Source organism: Neolamprologus brichardi, chromosome 20, assembly GCF_056152115.1.
Source record: "Neolamprologus brichardi isolate AB-2024 chromosome 20, ASM5615211v1, whole genome shotgun sequence".
NCBI classification, from domain to species: Eukaryota; Metazoa; Chordata; class Actinopteri; order Cichliformes; family Cichlidae; genus Neolamprologus; species Neolamprologus brichardi.
In genome coordinates, this window is record NC_142123.1 from 507,501 (window position 1) to 530,000 (window position 22,500).

The window sequence follows — 22,500 nt, forward strand, 5'->3', positions numbered from 1 at the left end:
TAGTGAGTTTACTGTGAGGGCTTGTGTGTGTTTCCCATATTTTTTTAAAGCTAATATGTGTGTGCCACATACACCAAGGCTGGCGCGGAGGTTAATACACATCCATCCTGGCTGGTTACACAGTTCAACTCTGTAATCAGCACCTGAGCAGCACACAACGCTGACAGCTGATTTACTACCCATGTGTGTGTTTCTGTCAGTAATCAGACTCGTGGCATTTTACTTCTTAAGAGGAGAATGTGGGTCATGTGCACAGTGGTGCGCATGCATGTGCTCGCAACTCCTGTCTGCATATGTTTGTGTTTTGTTGTTGAAAGATTTACACAGCAGTGTCTCACCTAGCTCCGTCGTGTCTTGTCTTGTCCCAGTTTCTTGCTAAGACTATGCACACAGCATTCATCCTTCCCTGATGTACTGTACACAGTGTAGCTCTGCAGCCGTCTGAGATGAAGCATGCAGAACTTGTTTTAGCTAATAAAACTAAACCAATAAAGCCACATAAAGCAAGACAGCCAACTTATTTGTACATGTTAAATATTGTGCTATATTCAATAGTCGGTACGCACACGCAGACGCAAACATGCAAAATAAAAACTGCACGGAAGTGTAATTTATGCACATATGTTCACGTCATGTGGAAAACAACGTCCCTTCTATGTGGTGCTTGCACGATCTCGCCAAGTTTCTGCTGGTTTCCTCTGGGAGCCGCTACTTCGCCCGTCATCACGGTGCAGCTGATAGTTGAAGCTTTCAAAAGTGGACACAAGTGTTTGTCCCTCTGGAGCCGTTCATTTAAAAAATCCCATTTTTGAAAATTTCCCAGTTTAGCCGTCGTTTCCATCTCAGGAAACACCTGTTTCACCACAGAACCAGAGGATAAATGTCACAGGTTTTACTTTTTGATTTATATGCTTTTGATTATAATTTATAACTTTTAACTTAAAACTTCTTCAGAGCCTCTTTGTTTCCAGTAAAGCACGATTTTGCACCATGTTGTGTCAGTGGTCAGATATCAGCTGCAGCTGCGCAGTGCTGGGCGGGTCGAGGATTTCCCCTCTGATAACGCCAGGATGTGTAAATATAGGTTCAGACATTTAACATTCACTCTGTGTGATTTATAATGAATGTCATGAAAACTCCTTGGCTCAGCTCTTCCATGCCCAATTTTTGTATTACTGCTGTTATTGTTGTTGTTTTTTGTGTTGTGTATTTACCATCACACCAAATGCCATTTTAGAATCACCAGTTAACCTGACAAATCTTTGGACATGCTTGTCAGGTTAAACCCGACAACCTTGATGCGAGGCCACCAATGTGCCTCTGTGCTGCCCAACAACTTGATATACAGGCTAACTTGTGCTCTGTGCTCAACCTACTCTAGTGTTTAATGCTTTCTTCACCCCTTTACGTTGTACTCAAAGTGCACTGCAAGCTGCACTTAGACTTATTTTTAAAGCTCGTGCACACATGGAAACCCGTAAGGGTGCATAGGGAGGTCCTTCGGTTTTAGTCTCTTGCCCAAGGACACTCCAACATACGGATGCAGAAGTCTTGGTCCCCGATGGCACACTGGCTTCCCATTGTTCCCATACAAAGGATAGCTTAAATGCAAAAAATGTGTTTCCTGATGGGGCCTAATAAAGACAATCTTCCACTTTTCTGGCACAGTTGGTTAATGTTTTGATTCTCTTTGATACAGTAACTACGTCCAAAGGCAACACTTGAAGAAAACCTCAAGGAAAATTGGTTTTGTCATACATTTTAAGAACATACATTTCAACTGGTGCACCATTTTTCTGAGGTGGAAGCCAGTCCACTCTTGACTTAAAAAGATGTTGCATGTGTTTGTGGCATCTGTTTGTTCAGTTTTTTGACCGCTCGTTCATGCAAAACGTCTTCATCTGCAGAACGTTTGAAGAGTTTCTTGCATTTGTTCAACCAATCACTCGCTAGACTCATTCTGTAGGCGTCCATAAGCATTTTTTCTACTTGCATGGTGTTGAAGGTCTGATTAATTATTTCCCGTCTTCTTTTTTGTTGAAGAAAATGGTAATTTTGATGAATATTTTTATGGATAATTGTCGTCTTTAAAAGGCTCAAACATGTCATTCAAAGGAGCGTATAGCGGCATCTTATAGCACTTAACTTAGTTGTTTAATGTATTTCAGATTTTGATCATTGATGTATAACAAACACTTGTTTATCTGTTGTCATCCATTTTTCTCTGAAGACAAATCAAGTCTCCTCACATCCAGAAGCAGACGGTGCCAGGTGAGATGAGGAAAGACGCCCTGATTGATGGACATCCTCACTCGTTATCACAGGTTTGAATATGTTCCTACGTTTATGTCAGTGTTGTGTTTGGATTCTTTTCATGTTTCCAGCCAACAGAGTTCAGTTTGGTTCTCGTTTCATCGACCTGTTTTTGTTTCCTCTCTCACCACCAACTGCACATGATGTCTTAGGAATGAATTTCTTCTTCTTAGCTGTGCTGTCGTCCCTCCATTCATAGATCTCAGAGCCGGTCTTAACCAGGAACAACTCTCCATACCTAAAAACTGCATCATGGCGACTCACATGTGAATAGCAACACACTGTCTAGTCCTCGTGATGTCCCCTCTCTGATGTAATTTGTGTAGTTGCTTACCTGCTTAGACGTCAACAACAGTGTTGACTCACTGTGTGAGTGCACACGTATACTCGTCTGCAGGCCTGTGCCGAGGTGTTAATATACAGAGTGTAGCCATGCCAGGTTATCCCCAGGGGACGGATGAAGTAAAGTACATTTACCTTCCTGCCAAACAGACCAAGAGTCTCTCTCAGGCTGTTTTTCTGCTGAACTATTCTGCTCTTTGTGTGTTCAGCCAGCATTCAACTTCCTATTTCTGTATCTAAACAGTGTCTGTGAAGCACACATCAGTGTTGCTGCAAGCTGGAGACATGACGTACATGTCAGGTACAGGGACACGCTGAAGCGGACCTTACCTACTGCGTCCTTAGTGCGATTCTTTTTGAAGTTACACTAACGGCTGAACGAAGCAGATTCAGGTGTAGCACATAAATACAGCTGCAATCTGTGGGACAAACTTCCTTCTTTCATGTGGAAACACGGCGAAAAATAAAACTTACTCCAAACTTCTTTGGTGGCCTTTCTCTATTTTTTGTAAACATCTTCATATTTTGACCTCTGTCGAGCTGCTTGGCTGTAGCAGCATGAATATACAGCACTTTACTTTCAAATGACATCAATCGTTTTCTAGATTACAGCCGAGTATATTTGCTCTGCTCTTGAATGTCAGATAGGCCTCCGAGTGCCGTTCGTCTTTGAACTCGTTCCAGTGGAGGTGACCACATCACTCTAACTCTTGTTGACCTTCAGTGTTTACCAGATTTTACTGCTTGTTTTTGAAGCTTACACGGTCGTTCGCCTTCATGTTTGCGACCTCTTTTACTCTCCTCGGCTCTTTGAGGTTCTTTAAAAAGCCGTTTCTGAAAATCTCTGATTCGTGTTTTTTAAAATATTATTATTATTATAGCATATTATTAGCAGTGTTATCATTAGTACCATTTATCCTGAATATAATATAACCATCACATTTTCGTTGACTACATCATTTAATGTTTGGGCACTAAATGTGGCAGACGCTCAGATTGGGAGAGATTGGAGAAGAAGCTTTGAGAAAGGCCTCGGGTCTGCAGAATGTTGTTATTTCCATTTATTTTTGTAGTTATTGAATATATTAAAAAACACTGACCAAAGGAAATGTTCATCTTCGAGCAGATACATGAAATCAGACTGAAACTCCTGTTTATTGTCATTGATCTGTGATGCTCCGCCCTCCTGGTTTCCTGTGCTATTCTTTGCTGTTTCCTCTGGCAGGAGCCTCAGCTGGTCTTCAGAGCAACTGGCTGCACCTGAGAGGTGGGCGTGGCCAAGAGAAAATCCCTAACCCCTCTCATTCTTAATAAGTAATCTGAGCCAGATGTTCTGCAGAACAATATACAGAACAGTTTTCACAGGACTTGCATTGCACTTGTGCTGAGCTTTGGTTCGTCGTCCTGTTGCATTCATGTCACATGTGACTCTAGGATGCTTTCGTGTACAGACGAGTTCATGATTAACTCCATAACTGCTCAGGTCCTGTAGCTGTAAAGCCCAAATCACCATCCCTGCTGAGGTTGTTGCAGAGGTTGTAGTTTGTTTGGTTGGTGCATACCTACAGGAAGTAGTAGTTCTTTTGGAGAGAAGAGGCCTTCTCTCCTGACAGCCCATCCAAACAAGCCATACTTGTCTGGGCTGTAGCTCTTAGGTTTAATGCAATTATTCTGAGACTCTGTTTACAGTCTGACCTTGGGGGAATTTGCTGGGACGCCCACTACTGGGAAGATTATGGGATTGTGTTAGGATGAACGCTGCAGACCATAAACTTCTGCTTTTACAAAGATCTGTTACACCTAGACTGTAAAAGCTGCTGCTGACCTTCTTCTGTGGGTGTACTTAGTTTTCCACTACCTGTCCTGTGAAAGCTCTTTTTTCACTGCACTGTGATTCCTTTTGTGCTGACATCTTACGTAACATTCTTGCATACTTTCACTTATCCATGCGTGCTTTATAACGTTAACTCCTTTCATGTCTCAACACAGATTTTTAGCTGTGCCAGCGGCACGGCTCTAAAGCTTTCTCCGTTAATCTTGATATTTAGAGAACTATTCAGTGGATTGCCATGAAACTCGATACAGACATCCACTATACTTAGTGCTTAAACCCTAACTTTGATGATCGACCAGCTTCTTCCACAACAAACTTTTGCATCTTTTTAACATTTGCGGTTCAAAGTTAAATGTTCACTGGATGAAATCTCGTGAATTTGGCACACATTTGTCTCCTGTTATGTTAATCATGTTGGTAACTCCTTCAGCAAAACCTCAGTGCTAATACACTTCATTGAAAACATTCCCATCAACCTATTTCTGGGCATTAATAACTGTTACTATGTCATTAAAAGGACAATCATGGCAAACAGTAGTGCGGTTACAAACGAGCATGCTAGCTTTGACAGGCTTGATTATGCCAAAGCTAACATGTAGTCCAAAACAATGTTGTGCTTAAGCTTTGAGGATTCAGTCTCACTGAACCACAAAGGCGGCTGCAGAGTCTTAGACTTGTTTTAAAATGAACCCAACACATAAAATTCACACAAACTCCATTAGAGCAGTTTATAATACAGATATTTCTGCCTGACGTCAAACAGGCCTTTGATCCTTATGAGCTGTTGCAAAATCCACTTTAACACTGATTTCACATGTGCACCACATTTTGGTCAATTCGATTGCGCAGTCAAGTTGAAGAAAGACGTTTCCCCATTTTTGGGGCAGGTTTCAGAAGAAATGTATAACTTGGACATCAATGCAACATGAATACGTTTCTTAGACGTCAGCTAACAGTCAGCAATTTAATGTAATACATTTAGAGGTAAATATAGGAGGAATTTGTTAAAAATGCAACAAAGGCACCAATGAAACGTTGAAATGTTGGAGTCTACATTAGATCAAATATTCACTGGATGCAGACACAACATACATACATGTGTCTGCTCAGGCTGGGCTGTGGCCTCTTCCTTTCTCTTTCTGCGTCTCTCTCTTATCTCCGGTCCATCAGGAACACAGCACGCTCCGAGGGTAAACACACACAAACAAACTCTCACAATCTTGCCAGAAGAGTTTATGTGGGATGGAGCGATAACATCTCTTTGCTCCATTGTCTCCATCGCGCCACGCTGCACTTAACAAACACATCGGAAGTTTTCTCCTCAAACCTTCACACTGGCCTTTATTTCTCTTTTATCTGTGACTGAGAGGCGTCAGCAACCCTCGGTGCTCACCTGTTTATTATAGCAAGGAAGGTTTCTTCTTCTTGTGTTTTTTGATTTGTTTTTTTGATTTAGGGGGAAATGTGAAGGAAAAAAAGATTGATAGATTTTCAGTCACTCGGAGCTCAGAGTCTTTAAACTGGACGTAATTACTCGTGAGATGTCTGGCCCTGCACACATATTTAGCATATTTGAAATTATGAAACACAACAGTTCATAAAGACTGAGACAGATGTCTGATCGTAGGTGCACAGCTGCTGGAAATGTGCATTCTCTCACTCTCCGCTCGTTTGTGTAAGCGATCGTAATCCCTTCATCAAGCCAGAACAGACCAGAGCCGTAATGATGCTTCCTGGGGGAATTAGGTGATGATTGGTGCTGCAGAGGCAATTATCTTCACTTTCCTCCCCGTTCTCTGTGCTTGTGTATCCGTCTTGCCCTGTTTTCCCATTCTTTTCCTTGAAAGCCGGCGATATTCTCGAGTTACTAATAAAACTTGAAGCAAACATGTATGCACAGACACATTTATAGTGCACATACAGGGGCAGACACAGCTCTCTGGTTAGGTTACACTCAGGGGTGCAGCAGTGGCAGCCCATCTCAGTGGGGTGTGTATGTGCGTGTGTCTGTCTGTTGGGTGGGGTCACACCAGCACTTGTTGATCCTGGTGCATCGAGTTACCGCTTGTCTGTCACATCCAATTACAGTTTCGGACCTTTGACTCACTCAGCCTGGCTCTGTGTGTGTGTTTGTCGCTCGCCTCCAGCTGTGCCACGCCGGCGTAACGTGCCACAAGTATCCACTTGTGATCCGGATGGCTTGGCGATGTTTTCATCACACTTACGGATAATCCTGCTGCTGCAGTTTTAGTCTGCACCATGACTCGCTCAGAGCCTCCTGCACTGATGGGCTGATAATTGTACCAACCTTATACTTATTTCCTCTTCTTTAGTATTTATTGGAGGCACTTAATAAGCTATTCATGTGCAACTTGTGTGTTCCTGGCGCCGTCTCATAAAAGGACTTTCACTACATGTGTGGAATCCATCATGAGCAATTTCTCTTGTAATACAAAATATTTTCTACATCCCTGTCAGACATGAGACACATTTACAGGGCAGCTGAAGCTGGCTGATGCCACTCTTTCAAAGGTTATATTCACTTTTACAAACATCTATTTCTGAGATGAAATATCATTTTAACAGCAGTCAGCCAGACTTACTCTCACTTTCCTCTGTTTCCCAGAGAGCCATCCCTTTTACTCAACAGTGCTTTTCACGTACCTCAATCACATTTATATTTTACATGTAGATGTAAGGTTTGAGTATATCAGGTTTGTGACACTTTTGTTGCTCCTAATGGACAGATTTTGTAGCATGTTGCATTAATTGTTCTTCCTTACACACCCTTCTTATTGTCGTCTTGTGTCACTGTGACTCTACAGAGAAGGTTGCACAATTATGGGACTTTATGTTTCTGTAATAGTTAAAGGCTCATTGTTTGATATGAGTTCATTTTGATTGTAATTCTATAATTCACCTCATCAGATCTGGAGTTTAGTGTGAAGTTTATAAGTTCATGAGTTTAAGCATTTAAAATCACTGGGAGCTGTTTCCTCGTCCACGTGTCCACAAAGCTTCTGTAGCGCTCCCAGAAAAGTGTGAACGTGTGAACTAGAAAGTGAGTCAACGCTTTCGGTGCTGGAGAGAAAGAAAAAAAAAAAGAAAGGCGGCGAGATGGAGAATCAGAGGTTTATTATTTCTGTCCAGTGTTTTCTTTCACAGTTCCATCAACCAGGGTGGAAGCGGATCGTTTTCTTCCACTCACCGTAGGTGTGAAGGGCCACACACAAACTGTGCATGTAAACGCACACAGTCCACTCCACACCTACAGGATCACACTCACATGGATGGCAGCAAAGGTCACAGCACTTAGAAACTCTTTCTGCCCTGCGTATCTCTCTCGTGTCTCGGTGTGCTCTGTCTGTTTGCTTCTCCAGCTGCAGGATTTGTTTTTCTGTCATTTCTGATTCAGCCAGAATGATTTTTTTCTTTGCAAAGAGCCAAACAGTGCAGTGTGAATGCAGATGATGTGTGCACCAAATCGTTTGAACATTTAAGAACAAACATTCATCTTCCTGCTTTTTGCTGCTTTGCTTCCAAACCCCTCCCCTTAAATCTTCATGCCCCCAGCTTCCTCTTTTGGCTTCCCAGGATGCCATGCGGGACACAGCTGAGCGGATCATGGAGCTGGAGCGGGCACTGAGAGAAAGCATGAACACCTCAGCACATAGGGAGGCTCTCTGGGCACAGGAGGAGGCTGCCCGGGTTCAGGCCCAGAGACAGGTTTACCTGTAGCGCACGTGTATCGGGCGCCACACCACCATATGCATTTACTCGCACGCATGCACACAGACAGTGTCGAGCGTCTCCACACAGGTTTCCTGGTGTACCTTTTAAACTCTGTGATCAGTTGATCAGATCATTCAGGACTTCAGGACCACTGCAAAAAACAAAACTGCGCCTCCATGTGGTTGAAAATGTAACTGCAGGCAGAACATTATATCATTATTACCAAATGGGCAGTTTTGTTTCCTCTGTTATTGCTTTTTCTTCTTAATTTACTTTTTATTCTCTAAACACTCTTTTGTTTATTTTATTCTTCTTGACTGAAATTTCAAACCAAAAAAAAGAAATTCCAGTGGCCTCCTTTCGTTTTCTCTTGTTAACTTTGCATCTTTGAAAATGTAAGCATACGTCTGAGATGTTGTGAGTTTATGTCTCTGTGAGCAGAGCGACTGACGAAGCTGCAGACTTGATGGAGCACAGGTTGCCCCTCTTACCACATGTCCTGCTTATCTGGCTGCCTGCTGGTGTGTGTGTGTGTGTGTGTGTGTGTGTGTGTGCGTGCGTGTGTGTGTGTGTGTGTGTGTGTGTGTGTGTGTGTGTATGTGTGTGTATGTAGGTGTGTCTGCGGTGGGAAAGAGAAACAGGGCTAGGGAGTGTGTTTCCTCTCGGTGTGAGCGTGCATTTGAATGAGAATGACCTCGCATTACTTATGAGTGCCACAAGTAACATGAGAGCAATCGGCGGTTAAAACAAGAACCAACATTTTGAGGCAGAACGGCGGCTATACTGCCTCAAACACACACGTATGCTTCCTGGGAGAGTTTAAAAGATGAAGAGAGGCCGGAGCAGCAAAGTAAGAGGAGGTCAAACGCAGTTTAGAAAATTTTGCGAGCGCCAACGCTAACTGCGGCTTGTTTTTTTTTTTCTTCTCCCTTCTTTTCACAATTTCTGTCCTTCTGCACGCTTGACTTGCATTCAGCATGGATACTGTGTTTATCAAACAATATTCTGATTCACTGCAAAGTCAGAAAAGTATATTTATGTCTGAGGGACTTTTTGCACGCATAGAAGTAAATGATTCAGCTGTGACCTGAGATTACCCGAAGATTCAGGAAAATCCTTCTCTAGCTGATGACACATTCACATTCATTGACCCCACAAGCCGTAGTCACAAGCCTTTATTATAAGTCAATCCAAACCCTACGCATAGAAAACATAGCGAGCCAGCATGTGGTCATACTGGCGACTGAACTTGACACGAGCTGAGCTAGAATAGAGTTACAGCCGCACTGTTGACACAAGCAAAGCTGCCCGAGTGCTCAAGGTGCTCAGTCACCGATGCTCCTGTCAAAGGCGTGAGCTTTGTCAGCCAAAACAACGTGACCACATAAGAAGGGAGCCGTTCAGCATGCCATCGTTTTAAAACCAGACAGTTGTCAGTCAATCTCTCCTCGGGGCTGGAAAAGAGTGCGTGGAGCGACTCAGAGAGGAACCCGTTCTTTGGAAACATCACCTGACTCTGGCACTGCTTCAGCCCGCTCTGCCAAACTCACATTCCCACCCCCTCCTCTCCTCACTCTGCTTGATTTTCTTCTTTCTTCTCCCCTCTGTCCCAGAGTAATCAGTCTCATGATGTGTAATGCGCTGAAAGTCTTCCATCAGCCTGACCTGCTGAAATGGAGCATGGGTAATGCCCTGGGTCACTTTTTTTCACACCCTTGTTTTCTAAGTCTCTCGCTGCCTCTCGTCTTTCTCATACAATCATCTCTGCCGTCCAGCCGCTGTCCCGAGCCTTGCGTGTTCTCATCTGCCTTCTTAAGTTGTCTCACGCAATTATCTCCGCGCTCTCTCTCTCTCTCTCGTTCTTGATTTCTGCTGTTTCGCTCGCCCCTCTGTGGCGTTTGAACTGGGCCTTTGAACCAGCAACACAACGCAAACGGACAAGAGGGATTTGGCCCTTACCTCTGAGCCCTCAATCAGCTTATCAACTAAAGGGGCTTTGGGCCAGCCTTAGAAGGCCTTAGCCTGGCTGGGGGGCTTTGCCTTGAAGTTGAGCTAAATTAGCACGCACAGGCTCACTGCTAAGCTGATTAGGTCCCTAATTTCACTAAAATGCATTGTATTCCTTATTAATGATGTGATTGTGAAGCGAGGGCTAGCCTGGGTGGTGGACTAATAAGGGACTGGGAAGGGAAAGGTTGGTGCATGAGGGTTGATGGGCATGTGGTGGGTGTAAATGGAGCTGTGACCCTTTCAAGAAGAAAAGATTGGCTTTGTATTCGATCCTGGAGTCAAACAGTGAATATTAAAATGGTGTAAGTTTGGAGACGTGCATATTTTGACGTTACTCGGTCTATTAACAGCTAGAAACCACCGAGGTCAATTGTTCTTGGCAGAGCTGTGGGGTGTATTTTATTGAATTTATTGAATATTTTGTTACATTTTGAAGAAGTTTTGACTGAAAGTCGTCGTTTTCCAACCGTACTGGTTACATTTCAGCGCACTCCCTTTGCTCTTTTCTGCTCGTATTCAGCGTGTGATGTTCATGAAGAGTGAGCTGACATCTGTGAAACACACCTAGAAAACTGGAGGAGATGGAAACTGTCCTGAAAATGTGTGAACCATTTGGCTCCTTCATAAAAGAGGCCCATTCCTTTTCTTCACGTCCTTACCGCATGCAGGGTTCCCCTAATAATCCTTTTCTCTGCTTTTTTCTTTCTCCTTTTTTTCTTGCAAATTTCAGATTTTTTTACCTCGTATCACAAATTAGCAGCTCATCAAAACTAAACAAAGATAAATGTTTTACATGTACATCTGTAAATGCTTGAGTAAGACTGCATCCTATTGTGAAGTGCTAGCTGTTGGACAATTAGACGCTTCCTGTCTAATGACGCCCTGAGGTCATATCCTGTCAGAGACACATGTGTGTGCAGATACAGAGGATGCAGTCAAGAGGTTGATCATTATCCTCGGCTCTAAAGCACAACTGCACTTGAGAATATGATAAGTGAAGGGTTGAGAGGAGAAGGTCAGAACAATCACTCAACTAACCCGTGAAGTAATTTCTCCTGCTCCTAAATGTCAGCTGGCCGTTGATTTTCAATGTTAGGCTGTCATTTTATGTCATCTTTTAGCACTCCAGCACACGTTCTTCACATACGCACAGACAGCAGATAGCTGCCATATATCAAATTACTTTAGCATGCTCACGTCTGTGTGTGAGTGTGCATAAGTGCAGAATAGATATGTGTCGTTGTATTATTATAAACTTATCTTATAATTAAGAACGGATCAATGTGTTTACACCACCTTCCTTCTTTGTCTTCCACTGAACAGCTGGAGGAGCTGATGGGAGCTTTGGAGAAGACGCGCCAGGAGCTGGACGCCACAAAACTGCGTCTGTCCTCCACTCAGCAGTCGCTGCATGAACGAGACGGACATCTGAACAGTCTGCGCCAGGAGAGACGAAAGCAGCTGGAGGAGATTCTGGAGATGAAGTGAGTGTCACCTATATGTCTACATATACTTACTTTCAGTTACATCAGGTAGCTTTTAGTTGAAGTTTAACTGAACTAAGCACAGCTGTCGGCCCAAACATCTGTCTTTACAAAGTGCTTAGTGTTGTGGTTTAGGTCACGATATTAGAAATGTGCCATTTTCATGTGCTTATTGTTTATGTTACAGTTAAAGATGTGTAGTAAATTATTATATTATATATTATATAGTAAATATTATATTTTATTCTATTTTATTCTACTGTATATAGTATTTTATTGTATTCTATTCTGTACAGTTGTGTACTGTATTTATTCTTATTGTATTCTAACTTTTGCTTCATAACTTTTGCACTGTCCACTTCCTGCTGTGACAAAACAAATTTCCCACGTGTGGGACTAATAAAGGTGATCTTATCTTATCTTAAAATGAGCAGCACTGGATATTTAGTAATAAGATGCTAACAGAGGGGTAAAAATTTGAGTCATGCTGTATTATTTCTTTAGAAATACACCATGTTTTTATGTAAGAGGTCACAGCACTGGACACCATTTTTAACATTATTTCCCTGAAACAAACTGTGTGAATAATTTCAGTGTTGTAAGAAGTTAATTATCAAATGTTTTACTTTTTTAAAAATCATGTGATTTGATGCATCTGAGGCAGTTTGGGGTTCAGTGTTGAGTCAGGGGACACATCAGCATGCAGACTGGGAGAGGCTGGAATTAAACCACAATTACACTGTCACATAAATGCCATTCAAATGTATCTCAAGTATAAATTGTTGATCCCAAGTTAATGTTTTCAGTTACATAGTAATTTCTTAATTATGCATTTTTGAAATTAAATTATTGCCCCAGTACCCCACGTGTTGATACGGAGCTGCCATATCGACTGGTAGTGAGCGGTTTAAACACTTCCTTACTACAAACCTCATTCACCCATTCATACAAACGCCCTTTTCTGTGCATAAGCACTAACTTAATGTTCACAAATACTATAATAAATGCATGCAGGGGAACTCTTGGTTAAGTATGTTGTCCAAGGATACTTTGACATGCAAGTTGGAGGATCAAACCACTGACCTGCCGATTGGTCGACGACCTGCTGTACCTCCTGAGCCGCAGCTGCCTCCAAAGGGGGATAAAAGTGCACTAAAAGTGTGAGTGCAAGTGACTGACAGCCCATAAAAGTAGATTTTCTTTTTTTGGCATGGTGTGATGGGCACCGGCATGATTTACTCCCTGTTTTATCAAGAACATTTGTAAAAATAGCAGCGTTTTTTTCCCTGCAGCTCATAAACCTGTGTCTGATATTGTATTAGGCACATTTATCTGCTCACCCGTTCACATATGCGTTCGTGTTTGAGTGTGATATAGACATCAGCTCTGAGGTGTATTCTGAAGCAGGATCAGACGTTGTCTAAAGGTGCCTCGTGAAAAGTTCAGTTTATTGAGGACAGGTGGTGCAGTCTTAGATTCGTGTGCAGCTCTGCAGAGGGAGTTTAGGAGGAGGACTGTTTGCATTTGCATGTGTGAGTGTATGTCAGCGGTTGTGTATGGATGTGTGAGTGAGTTCAGTGATCTGCGAGTGGCTTGGCTACATGTGCGTTTGCTTTGAGCGCTCTGATTGAAGGAGCATGGAACCACATATCTGCTTGTCATGTGCTGCGGAGAAATGCCTTTAATGTCAGCTACTCAGCGCAGTACAAAAGAGGAGGCTGGCACATTCTGCATGTATTGAAAACACAATTGTTAAAGCCCACAGTGGCTTCAGCTCTTCAGACCACACATATCTGATGTACACATAGCTATAGGGTAGCTTTCTGACTACCGACAGCAGGGTGCCCTTTGCCTGTCTATCGTCACACACACACACAAACACACACACTGCTGATACAAACCACCTTCCTGTCTGTTTCAATTTCCACCCTCCAAGCATTACTGGGAATGTTTATCAGTGGAAATGAATAACATATGATAAAGTCAGAAAGCGTGGTCTACGTACAGTATAGAAAAATGCTCAGCAAAGTAGCATGTGATTATTTTAGTGGTCCAGAAGCTTATATTGATTTTATTAGAAATATGTCTGAGGAAGAAGGTTGTTGTGATGATTCGCTGACATGAACAACAAAAACAACAAAGCAGAGCCTTCAGCTTGTGGAGTAGCCTGCATTGGAAAGACCTTTAGAAATGTGGCATTGATAAGGGGACATGAGGGGCATGAATGTGCATGTTTGTGTGTGTGGTCTGTTGTACACGGTTATGTGTGTGTGCGTGAAGAGGTTAGAAGCAGAGGTTAGGGGTCACTGGTGATGAGGATTAAAGGACTGTTGAGCTGCAAAGGGCAAAGCTTCGTGAGACTGACACACATCTGAACAAGCTGCAAAGATACACTTGCAGAACGTGCACACAGCCACTCACGTCTGCAGACATGCACATACTTACACAAACTGTGGCTTGCTCCTTTAAAAGGGGCCATATTCCCAGAGCACAGCTCTGCTCCAAGTTAGCAGAGGGAAAGCTAAACAGGAAAGATAGAGCAATGAAAGAGAGGTAACAAGCGAGACACGTTAGAGGGAAAGCAGCAAACACTCGGGCAGAAAGAGAGAACGAGAGGGAGCAGAGAGGGACTGCACATGCTGAAGCATTTCAAATCTTAAATCATGAGAGAAGTTTGATTGCATGCCAAGTTTCTCCTTCCCTCTGCTGTAATGTGGCATTTGTCAAGAAGACCAGCTGAAGCAAACCATGTGAGGCACGTCTCCAATGAATTGGAGAGCTTTCTGTGTGTGTCTTTAATGTGTGCATATATGTGTGTGTGTGTGTGTGTGTGTGTGTGTGTGTGTGTGTGTGTGTGTGAGCCAGAGCGAGGTAGAGAACTCTTGGCTTTTCAACACTGTTAATGAAAGAGACAAGGAGGGAAAAAGCATTTTCAATACTCTCATTGCATTCTGGGTTTCCCTGTTCATCGTGTGTGTGTGTGTGTGTGTGTGTGTGTGTGTGTGTGTGTGTGTGTGTGTGTGTGTGTGTGTGTGTGTGTGTTCATATTTGCCTTTCACAGATATAGCTATATAGCTGAATGCTTAATGCTTAAGAACACTGCAGGTCTCCTCTGTCACCCCACACCAGATTGAGTTTCCACCATACTGTACAATATTCACACACACATACAAACACTCACACTCACCGATGGCCTCTGGAGGAGCCAGTCATTAAACAAGTCTTGGGTCATGGGGTATAGGTGCACAATAGAGAAATTATGTGTTTGGACATTTTGAAAAGCTAGTCATTGAGATGTTTCCATAGTCTGAATAGGATAAAACTATATGCCACAACATCGCAGGGGCTTACTGAACCTGATCCTTCTATAGACTTTGGGAATGTAGGTGATATTATCTCTGTTTACATTTCAGTGATGGAAACGACGATAGTGGAAAGAAAGGGGGAAAAACAGTGGCAGCTTCGATGCAGAGTTGATAAAGCGTAACTTCTTTGGGGTAGCTAAGTGGCAAGTTGAACATTTAAGAGATGGAGGAAAAAATTACAAGACAGAATGAGGAAGAGAGGAAGTTGTATCGTAGATTTAGGGAGGAAATAGTACATGATGGAGAATGATATGCTGGGCCAGGGATTGGTGGAGGGAGTGATGGATGTAGGGAGTGGTGGAAGAAAGAAAGGTGAAGCTGAACTATAGCTGTAAAGAGTTGGAAGAGCCATATGAAGAGCAGTTGTTGGAGTAAAATGACCAACTTTAGCACAACATATATCAGCAAACACCTGCATCACACTGAAACAAAGAACGCATACCTTTTAAATATTTGTACTTTTCATGTGGAGCATCCATCCATCCATCTTCATCCGCTTTATCCGGGGCCGGGTCGCGGGGGCAGCAGCCCAAGCAGAGAAGCCCAGACCTCCCTCTCCCCAGCCACCTCCTCCAGCTTATCCGGGGAACACCAAGGCATTCCCAAGCCAGCCGAGAGATATAATCTCTCCAGCGTGTCCTGGGTCTGCCCCGGCGCCTCCTCCCGGTGGGACATGCCCGGAACGCCAACCCCAGGAGGCGCCCAGGAGGCATCCTTGTCAGATGCCCAAACCACCTCAGCTGGCTCCTTTCGATGTGGAGCAGCAGCGGCTCTACTCTGAGCCCCTCCCAGATTGCCGAACTTCTCACCCTATCTCTAAGGGAGATGCCAGCCACCCTTCGGAGGAAGCTCATTTCTGCCACTTGTATCCGCGATCTCGCTCTTTCGGTCACTACCCACAGCTCGTGGCCATAGGTGAGGGTAGGGACGTAGATCGACCGGTAAATTGAGAGCTTCGCTTTTACACTCAGCTCCCTCTTCACCACGACGGACCGGTGCAGCGTCTGCATTACTGCAGCTGCAGCCCCAATCCGTCTGTCGATCTCCGGCTCCCTTCTCCCATCACTCGCGAACAAGACCCCGAGATACTTAAACTCCTCCACTTGGGGCAGGAACTCATCCCCGACCCGGAGTGGGCACTCCACCCTTTTCCGGCTGAGAACCATGGCCTCAGATTTGGAGGTGCTGATCCTCATTCCCGCTGCTTCACACTCGGCTGCGAACCGCTCCAGTGTGAGCTGGAGGCCCTCACCCGATGAAGCCAACAGAACCACATCATCCGCAAAAATCAGAGATGAGATTCTGAGGCCACCAAAGCGAAAGCCCTCCGGCACTTGGCTGCGCCTAGAAATCCTGTCCATAAAAATTATGAACAGAATCGCTGACAAAGGGCAGCCCTGGCGGAGCCCATCACCCACCGGGAACGAGTCCGACTTATTGCCGGCAATGCGAACCAAGCTCTTGCAACGGTTGTATAGGGATCGAATGGCCCGTAGCAATGGGCCAGACACCCCATACTCCCGCAACACCTCCCACAGGACACCCCGAGGGACACGGTCGAATGCCTTCTCCAAGTCCACAAAACACATGTAGACTGGTTGGGCAAACTCCCATGCACCCTCAAGTATCCTCAAGAGGATAAAGAGCTGGTCCAGTGTTCCGCGACCAGGACGAAAACCGCATTGTTCCTCCTGCATCCGAGGTTTGACTAGCGGACGAACTCTCCTTTCCAGCACCCTGGCATAGACTTTCCCGGGGAGGCTGAGGAGTGTGATCCCCCTGTAGTTGGAACACATCCTCCGGTCCCCCTTCTTAAAGATGGGGACCACCACCCCGGTCTGCCAATCCACGGGTACTGCCCCTGATCTCCACGCAACATTGCAGAGGCGTGTCAACCAGGACAGCCCTACAACGTCCAGAGCCTTCAGGAACTCGGGGCGGACCTCATCAACACCAGGGGCTCTGTCACCAAGGAGTTGTTTAACTGCCTCAGTGACCTCGCTCCCGGAAATTGGCGGGTCATTCCCCTCATCCCCAGACTCTGCTTCCTCCTCGGAAGACGTGTCAGTGGGATTAAGGAGGTCCTCGAAGTATTCCTTCCACCGCCTGACAATTTTCTCAGTCGACGTCAGCAGCGCTCCGCCAGCACTATACACAGTGCAGGCAGAGCACCGCTTTCCCCTCCTGAGACGCCTGACGGTTTGCCAGAACCTCTTCGAGGCAGTCCGAAAGTCTTTTTCCATGGCCTCTCCGAACTCCTCCCACACCCGAGTTTTTGCTTCAGCCACTGCCCGAGCCGCATTCCGCTTGGCCTGTCGATACCTGTCGGCTGCCTCCGGAGTCCCACAGGCTAACCAAGCCCGATAGGACTCCTTCTTCAGCCTGGTGGCTCCCTTCACCTCTGGTGTCCACCATTTGGTTCGGGGATTACCACCATGACAGGCACCAACCACCTTGCGGCCGCAGCTCAATGCAGCAGCTTCGGCAATGGAGACGCTGAACATGGTCCATTTGGGCTCAATGTTCCCAGTCTCCCTCGGAATGCTGTTGAAGCTCTGCCGGAGGTGTGCGTTGAAGATCTCACGGACTGGGGCCTCTGCTAGTCGTTCCCAGCACACCCTCACTACGCGTTTAGGTGCACCAGGTCTGTCCAGCGTCCTTACCCGCCACCTGATCCAACTCACCACCAGGTGGTGATCAGTTGACAGCTCAGCCCCTCTCTTTACCTGAGTGTCCAGAACATATGGCCACAGGTCTGGTGATACGATTACAAAACCGATCATCGACCTGCAGCCTAGAGCGTCCTGGTGCCACGTGCACTTATGGACACTCTTATGTTCGAACAAGGTGTTCGTTATGGCCAAACTGTGATTTGCACAGAAGTCCAATAACAAAGCACCGCTCGGGTTCAGATCAGGGAGGCCGTTCCTCCCAATCAGACAACAGCCCCCAGACAACATAGCCACACAAGCCCCTCCACCACGATAAGGAAGCGTTTCACGGAGAGGTGGAGCATGTTTTCAAGTAACTGCCACGAATTGTTTTTATTTTATTTTTTAAAATAAATAAAGTCAGTATTTAGTTCAAAAGAGCTTTGATTTCCTTAGTAGTCTTATACAGTTTTGAAGACACTTGGCAGGCAGGTTCTTCCAAGCATCTTTTAGTACTTGCAGCAGTTCGTCTTTGGTTTTTGTTTCCTAATGAACTTCCCAACAGACTCGATAATATCAAATCTCTGTCTGATCATATTATGTGCTTCTGTGATTGAAGATGGATTTTTTATTACTTTGAATATTTGGCAAAAAATGTCTTAACTTACATTTACTAGAAGTGATCTCCTACTTCTTCCTGGTATTGCTTGATGGACACAAATCTAAACTACTAAAGTAAGATTAAATAGAAAGCTTTAAATGCAATGATTAAACAGAGAAAATATGGAATAGTTGTTTCTTTGTGACAGTAACTGCTATAAGAATCCACTTTAATAACTAAATGAACATATAAAGAGACGTTGTAAACATGACATTAATATAGCTGTCTGCTTTTTCTTCTGCTCTAAAAAGGTTCTAAATAACATGTTGGACAGAAAGGCTGAAAATAACAAACCTTAAGCTTTTTATATCTTATTATACCCACATTTGTCCTTGACGCTTGAAAGCCTTCTGAACAGTTATGACGTGTGATCATACAAAAGTAAATTCAGGTCAAATGCCACCACTCATTTCTTTTATCATGTCTGCACTCGAGTGCAAATGAAATCTACACAGTGGAAACATAACAAGACCTAAATTATAACTCCAGATTACATTCGGTCACATATCCATCTGCTGGCCGCTTACAGTAACTCATGGCATAATGAAGCTTAGAGCAGTAGCGACGTTATGACTTCAAAATCCCCAATGTAGACATCCTGTCTGCATAGCGCCATCGCCATGGTTACACTGACTAAACACACAGAGACCAGCTGTACTGGCAAGGTCATGTCCCGGCTCACGGATCTCTCGCAGGGACGTAGACACACACACGCGGGTTTTCACAAACTTAAAAACGGACACACAAATGAATGCAGCATGTGCACACACACACACACACACACACACACACGCACACACACACCTTTAGACTGAAAAGCCTCATTTACACGTATATATCTGCAGCCACTACAGGCAATATTATGTTTCTTGTGGTTTTTCTAAAAATTACAGACATCATTTAGCTAATGACTCTGAGCTCACAGAAATGTATGACGTCACGGCATTTTGTACACAAGAACTTGAAGTGGATGCTCACACCTATGCACATTTGCACAGCCATATGCGCACAATTACGGCGTGGCGTTATAGCGCCATTGTTGTGATAGGTAATGATGAGACACGGAGGGTCAGTGCCGTGAATGGGATTCTCTGTGTTGCAGCGATGAGGAGGGGCTGACTCCACATCACCTTCCCCTCTCTGAGCAAGTTTGTATGCGCGCCGCCTCGTGGGAACTTCAGCCCATTCATCATGTCTGTCTGTGCGCCTGTGCCCTCTGACACGTGTGTTTACCTTCGACGTGTGTGTCAGCTGTTGAGCCTATAGGTGTCTTATTATGTCAAGGCCTAGGCAGGCTCCACCCAACTCCTCCAACTCGTCCTTTGAGGTTTTGTCAATGGAGGACTTCATCACATGGAAGTGCTTCCAAGTCGCTTGTTCGGATAGTAAGGTAATGACACTTCTTTCTAGATCCTATAATGCGAGGGTGGAAACAAATAGTCCAGAGATACATGTAAAGTTTGCTCACGCATTTAGGTTTTTAGTTGGATACTGCTCTGCTCGGCTAACACTCTTAAACTTTGAATACTATATTTAACTCTAAATCTTTGTAGCCATTTTCTCCTGGACTCAAATCTGCTCATGACACAAGTTGGGCTGTTTTAACATCAATTATGGTTATTTTTTATCGCTACTTATTAATATTTTACTGGTGCCTATAGTCAGATAGCGTGCTTGGCAAGCAGCGACTTACCCATTAAATACGATTTGGAAGTTCTGCACAGTTTGTAAACCCTGGTTTGAGTTTTGCATGGCTGCTGCACAGATGTACGCTCTCTGTAGGCATCAGTGTGAGAACTGCTGGGCCGAGGTACCAGTGAGATTTCAAGAACCATGAAGTGGCCATGAGCAGTGGCATTGTCTCCTTAAGTTAAAGCGTAAGTGAGATGAAGGCTCATAAAAGTGGTGATGAACTGTGACACTCTGAGGACGTCTGCTGAGGGTCGACGGTGGAAATACGTGTTTTGTTAAACTGATAGAGAAAGAAAGACACAGTTTTTGTCCTAATCTGATAAATGACATGTTGAAATTGGAGTGATTAGGAAAAGAAAAGAAGTGAAAAAGATTTAAAAACACACACACACAAAAGGAATGCAGTGATTGACAATCATAAGGAAAGACAGGGAGGCCACATCGATGGGGAATGCTGCACGTGGAAACTTCAGTACCGAGTTCCCCACTGGAGTAAAATCATTCTTTCGTTATCTCTCCCGACTTTTGCTTCATCACTCTTTTAACACTGACCTACTTAACTTCCTCTGAGTATGAACCGTTCTCCCGCCTCTCTTTTTTTGTCTGTTTCTCTTGTTTTATCTCAGGACGGGTGGAAGAGGGCCTGGGATTTATCACACATACCTAATAATTACTATCACAGGAAATGGTGCTGAGGAAATAGGTGCACCAGCGCTGCTAATTAGTGTCAGTCGCAAACACACGTGCACGCGCTTGCATGCACGCGCACACACACACTTAAAGCTTATTAGTGTCGTTTGGCCGGTGTGTAAGGAGAACTCTCTGGAAAGCCCATGAAGGCTGATTGGCCTTAGGGAGACTAACACCCCTAAGTTTACCCGGCTGTATAAATCTCAAGACTAATTGTGTGCGCAGGAGTGGGCAATTGATTAGGCGGGCCTTGCAGCCATAAAGAGGCAGCCCAGGACACAGCACCCAGAGGGGACCAGTGACGCCCTAAACAATGGTCCTGCCCTCAGGGTCAGGAAAGAAGAAAGGGCAGGCAAGAGAGGAAATGCTTGATATAAATGCTCATAAATCCAGTTAGAATTTAAAATTAGTGTAATACACAACATTTAGTTTGAAAGATGGAAGCATGAACTGAGAGTGTGCAGCGAGCGATTTTAGAAGAAAACCGTTTTAACTGCAGCTGCGTGTAATATGTTGTTGAATGTGCTGCGTTGTAAAACAGCCCTTAAAAGAGTGGCTTAGTGAAATACCCTCATGGTTTACCATTATGGGCACATGAAAAACTGGTATACCCACACAAGTGAGTCAATGAGGCTTACTGGCATATCTGCACACTGTAAACACCCCAAGCCTCTGCGGTTGGCACACACCTGAGCTCCTGTTTTTCTCCTCTGTGGCTTCTCTGGCTGACGTCTGTCTTTATCTATCACAGCGCAACATTAAGGACTTTGTGTCTGCAGCTTTACTTCTGCGCGATCTCCTCTAGTGCTCTCCGGTCACAGTAACGTATTGTTAAATAACACCCTAACAAAGTGTGTCGTCTTTCTGACTCTTTGTTGGTCTGACTGCAGTTTTTATTGGCCCTGCACATCTCAGTCTTGCTCAGATGGCTCCCAGGAGGTTTTAATAGAGAACAATGGCTGAACGGACCACTTCCCCAGCACAGGACTTCTCGAACACTGCGCTTCAGTCAGCGTACACCACAGCAGCCCCTGGCATTTCTGGAACTTGTGTGTGTGTCTGATCTGGTTAATTCAGGGATATAGGCCCAAACTGTAATTATCATTATGTACTTCTCGGCAGAGGTAGGAAACAGCCCAAGCAAGTTTGGATGAGCATGTGTATCCTCACTGATCTGAATGTGTTTTTGTCTAAAGAACAACATGTGAATACATGAATTTCCCTGCGTGTGTGTGCACACGTGCATGCATGTGTGCACACAGAAGGAATGAGCATGAAAGCTATTAGCAGTGAAAGATAAGCAGATTGTGCCAGTGGCTGTGTGATGATTTTTCCTGCTCTTGTTTTGGCCCTGCTCTTGTTCATTTGGTTTCTGCTAAATGGAGACATATTGGAAACATGACTGCTCTCTCGAGGCCAGTGGGTATCCAGAGTTTAAGACTAGAAAGGACAGAAGAAACATAAGAAGAAATCAGAGGAGGGGGAGAGGAAATGAAAGAAGAAGTGTGGAAAGAGAGAAAAAGAAGAAAACAAAAATGAAACCTTGAGGGAAAGGAGGTCGCTGAATTTAAGCCCGCCACTAAGACTTCAAATCTTATAAAAGCAAAGAAACCACATTTGCCTTATTTGTTTGTGGTAAGAAATTAACATTCACAAGCATCCAGACACTGTTAACTTTCACAACTCTGCAATAAAACGTTTTGTCTCATTTTTATAACATCACAGT

The 22,500-nt window shown here is 44.3% G+C and overlaps 1 protein-coding gene across 1 annotated transcript in view; it reads left to right on the top strand.

Annotated features, from left to right (window-relative positions):
* Nucleotides 1-22,500, top strand: part of LOC102793035 (ERC protein 2) — a 158,419-nt gene that overhangs the window by 70,862 nt on the left and 65,057 nt on the right. The window contains exons 13-15 of the mRNA XM_087834055.1: nt 2,231-2,324; nt 8,063-8,215; nt 11,555-11,715. Of these exons, the coding sequence (XP_087690181.1) occupies nt 2,231-2,324; nt 8,063-8,215; nt 11,555-11,715 (408 nt within the window). The remainder of the gene's footprint in view (nt 1-2,230; nt 2,325-8,062; nt 8,216-11,554; nt 11,716-22,500) is intronic.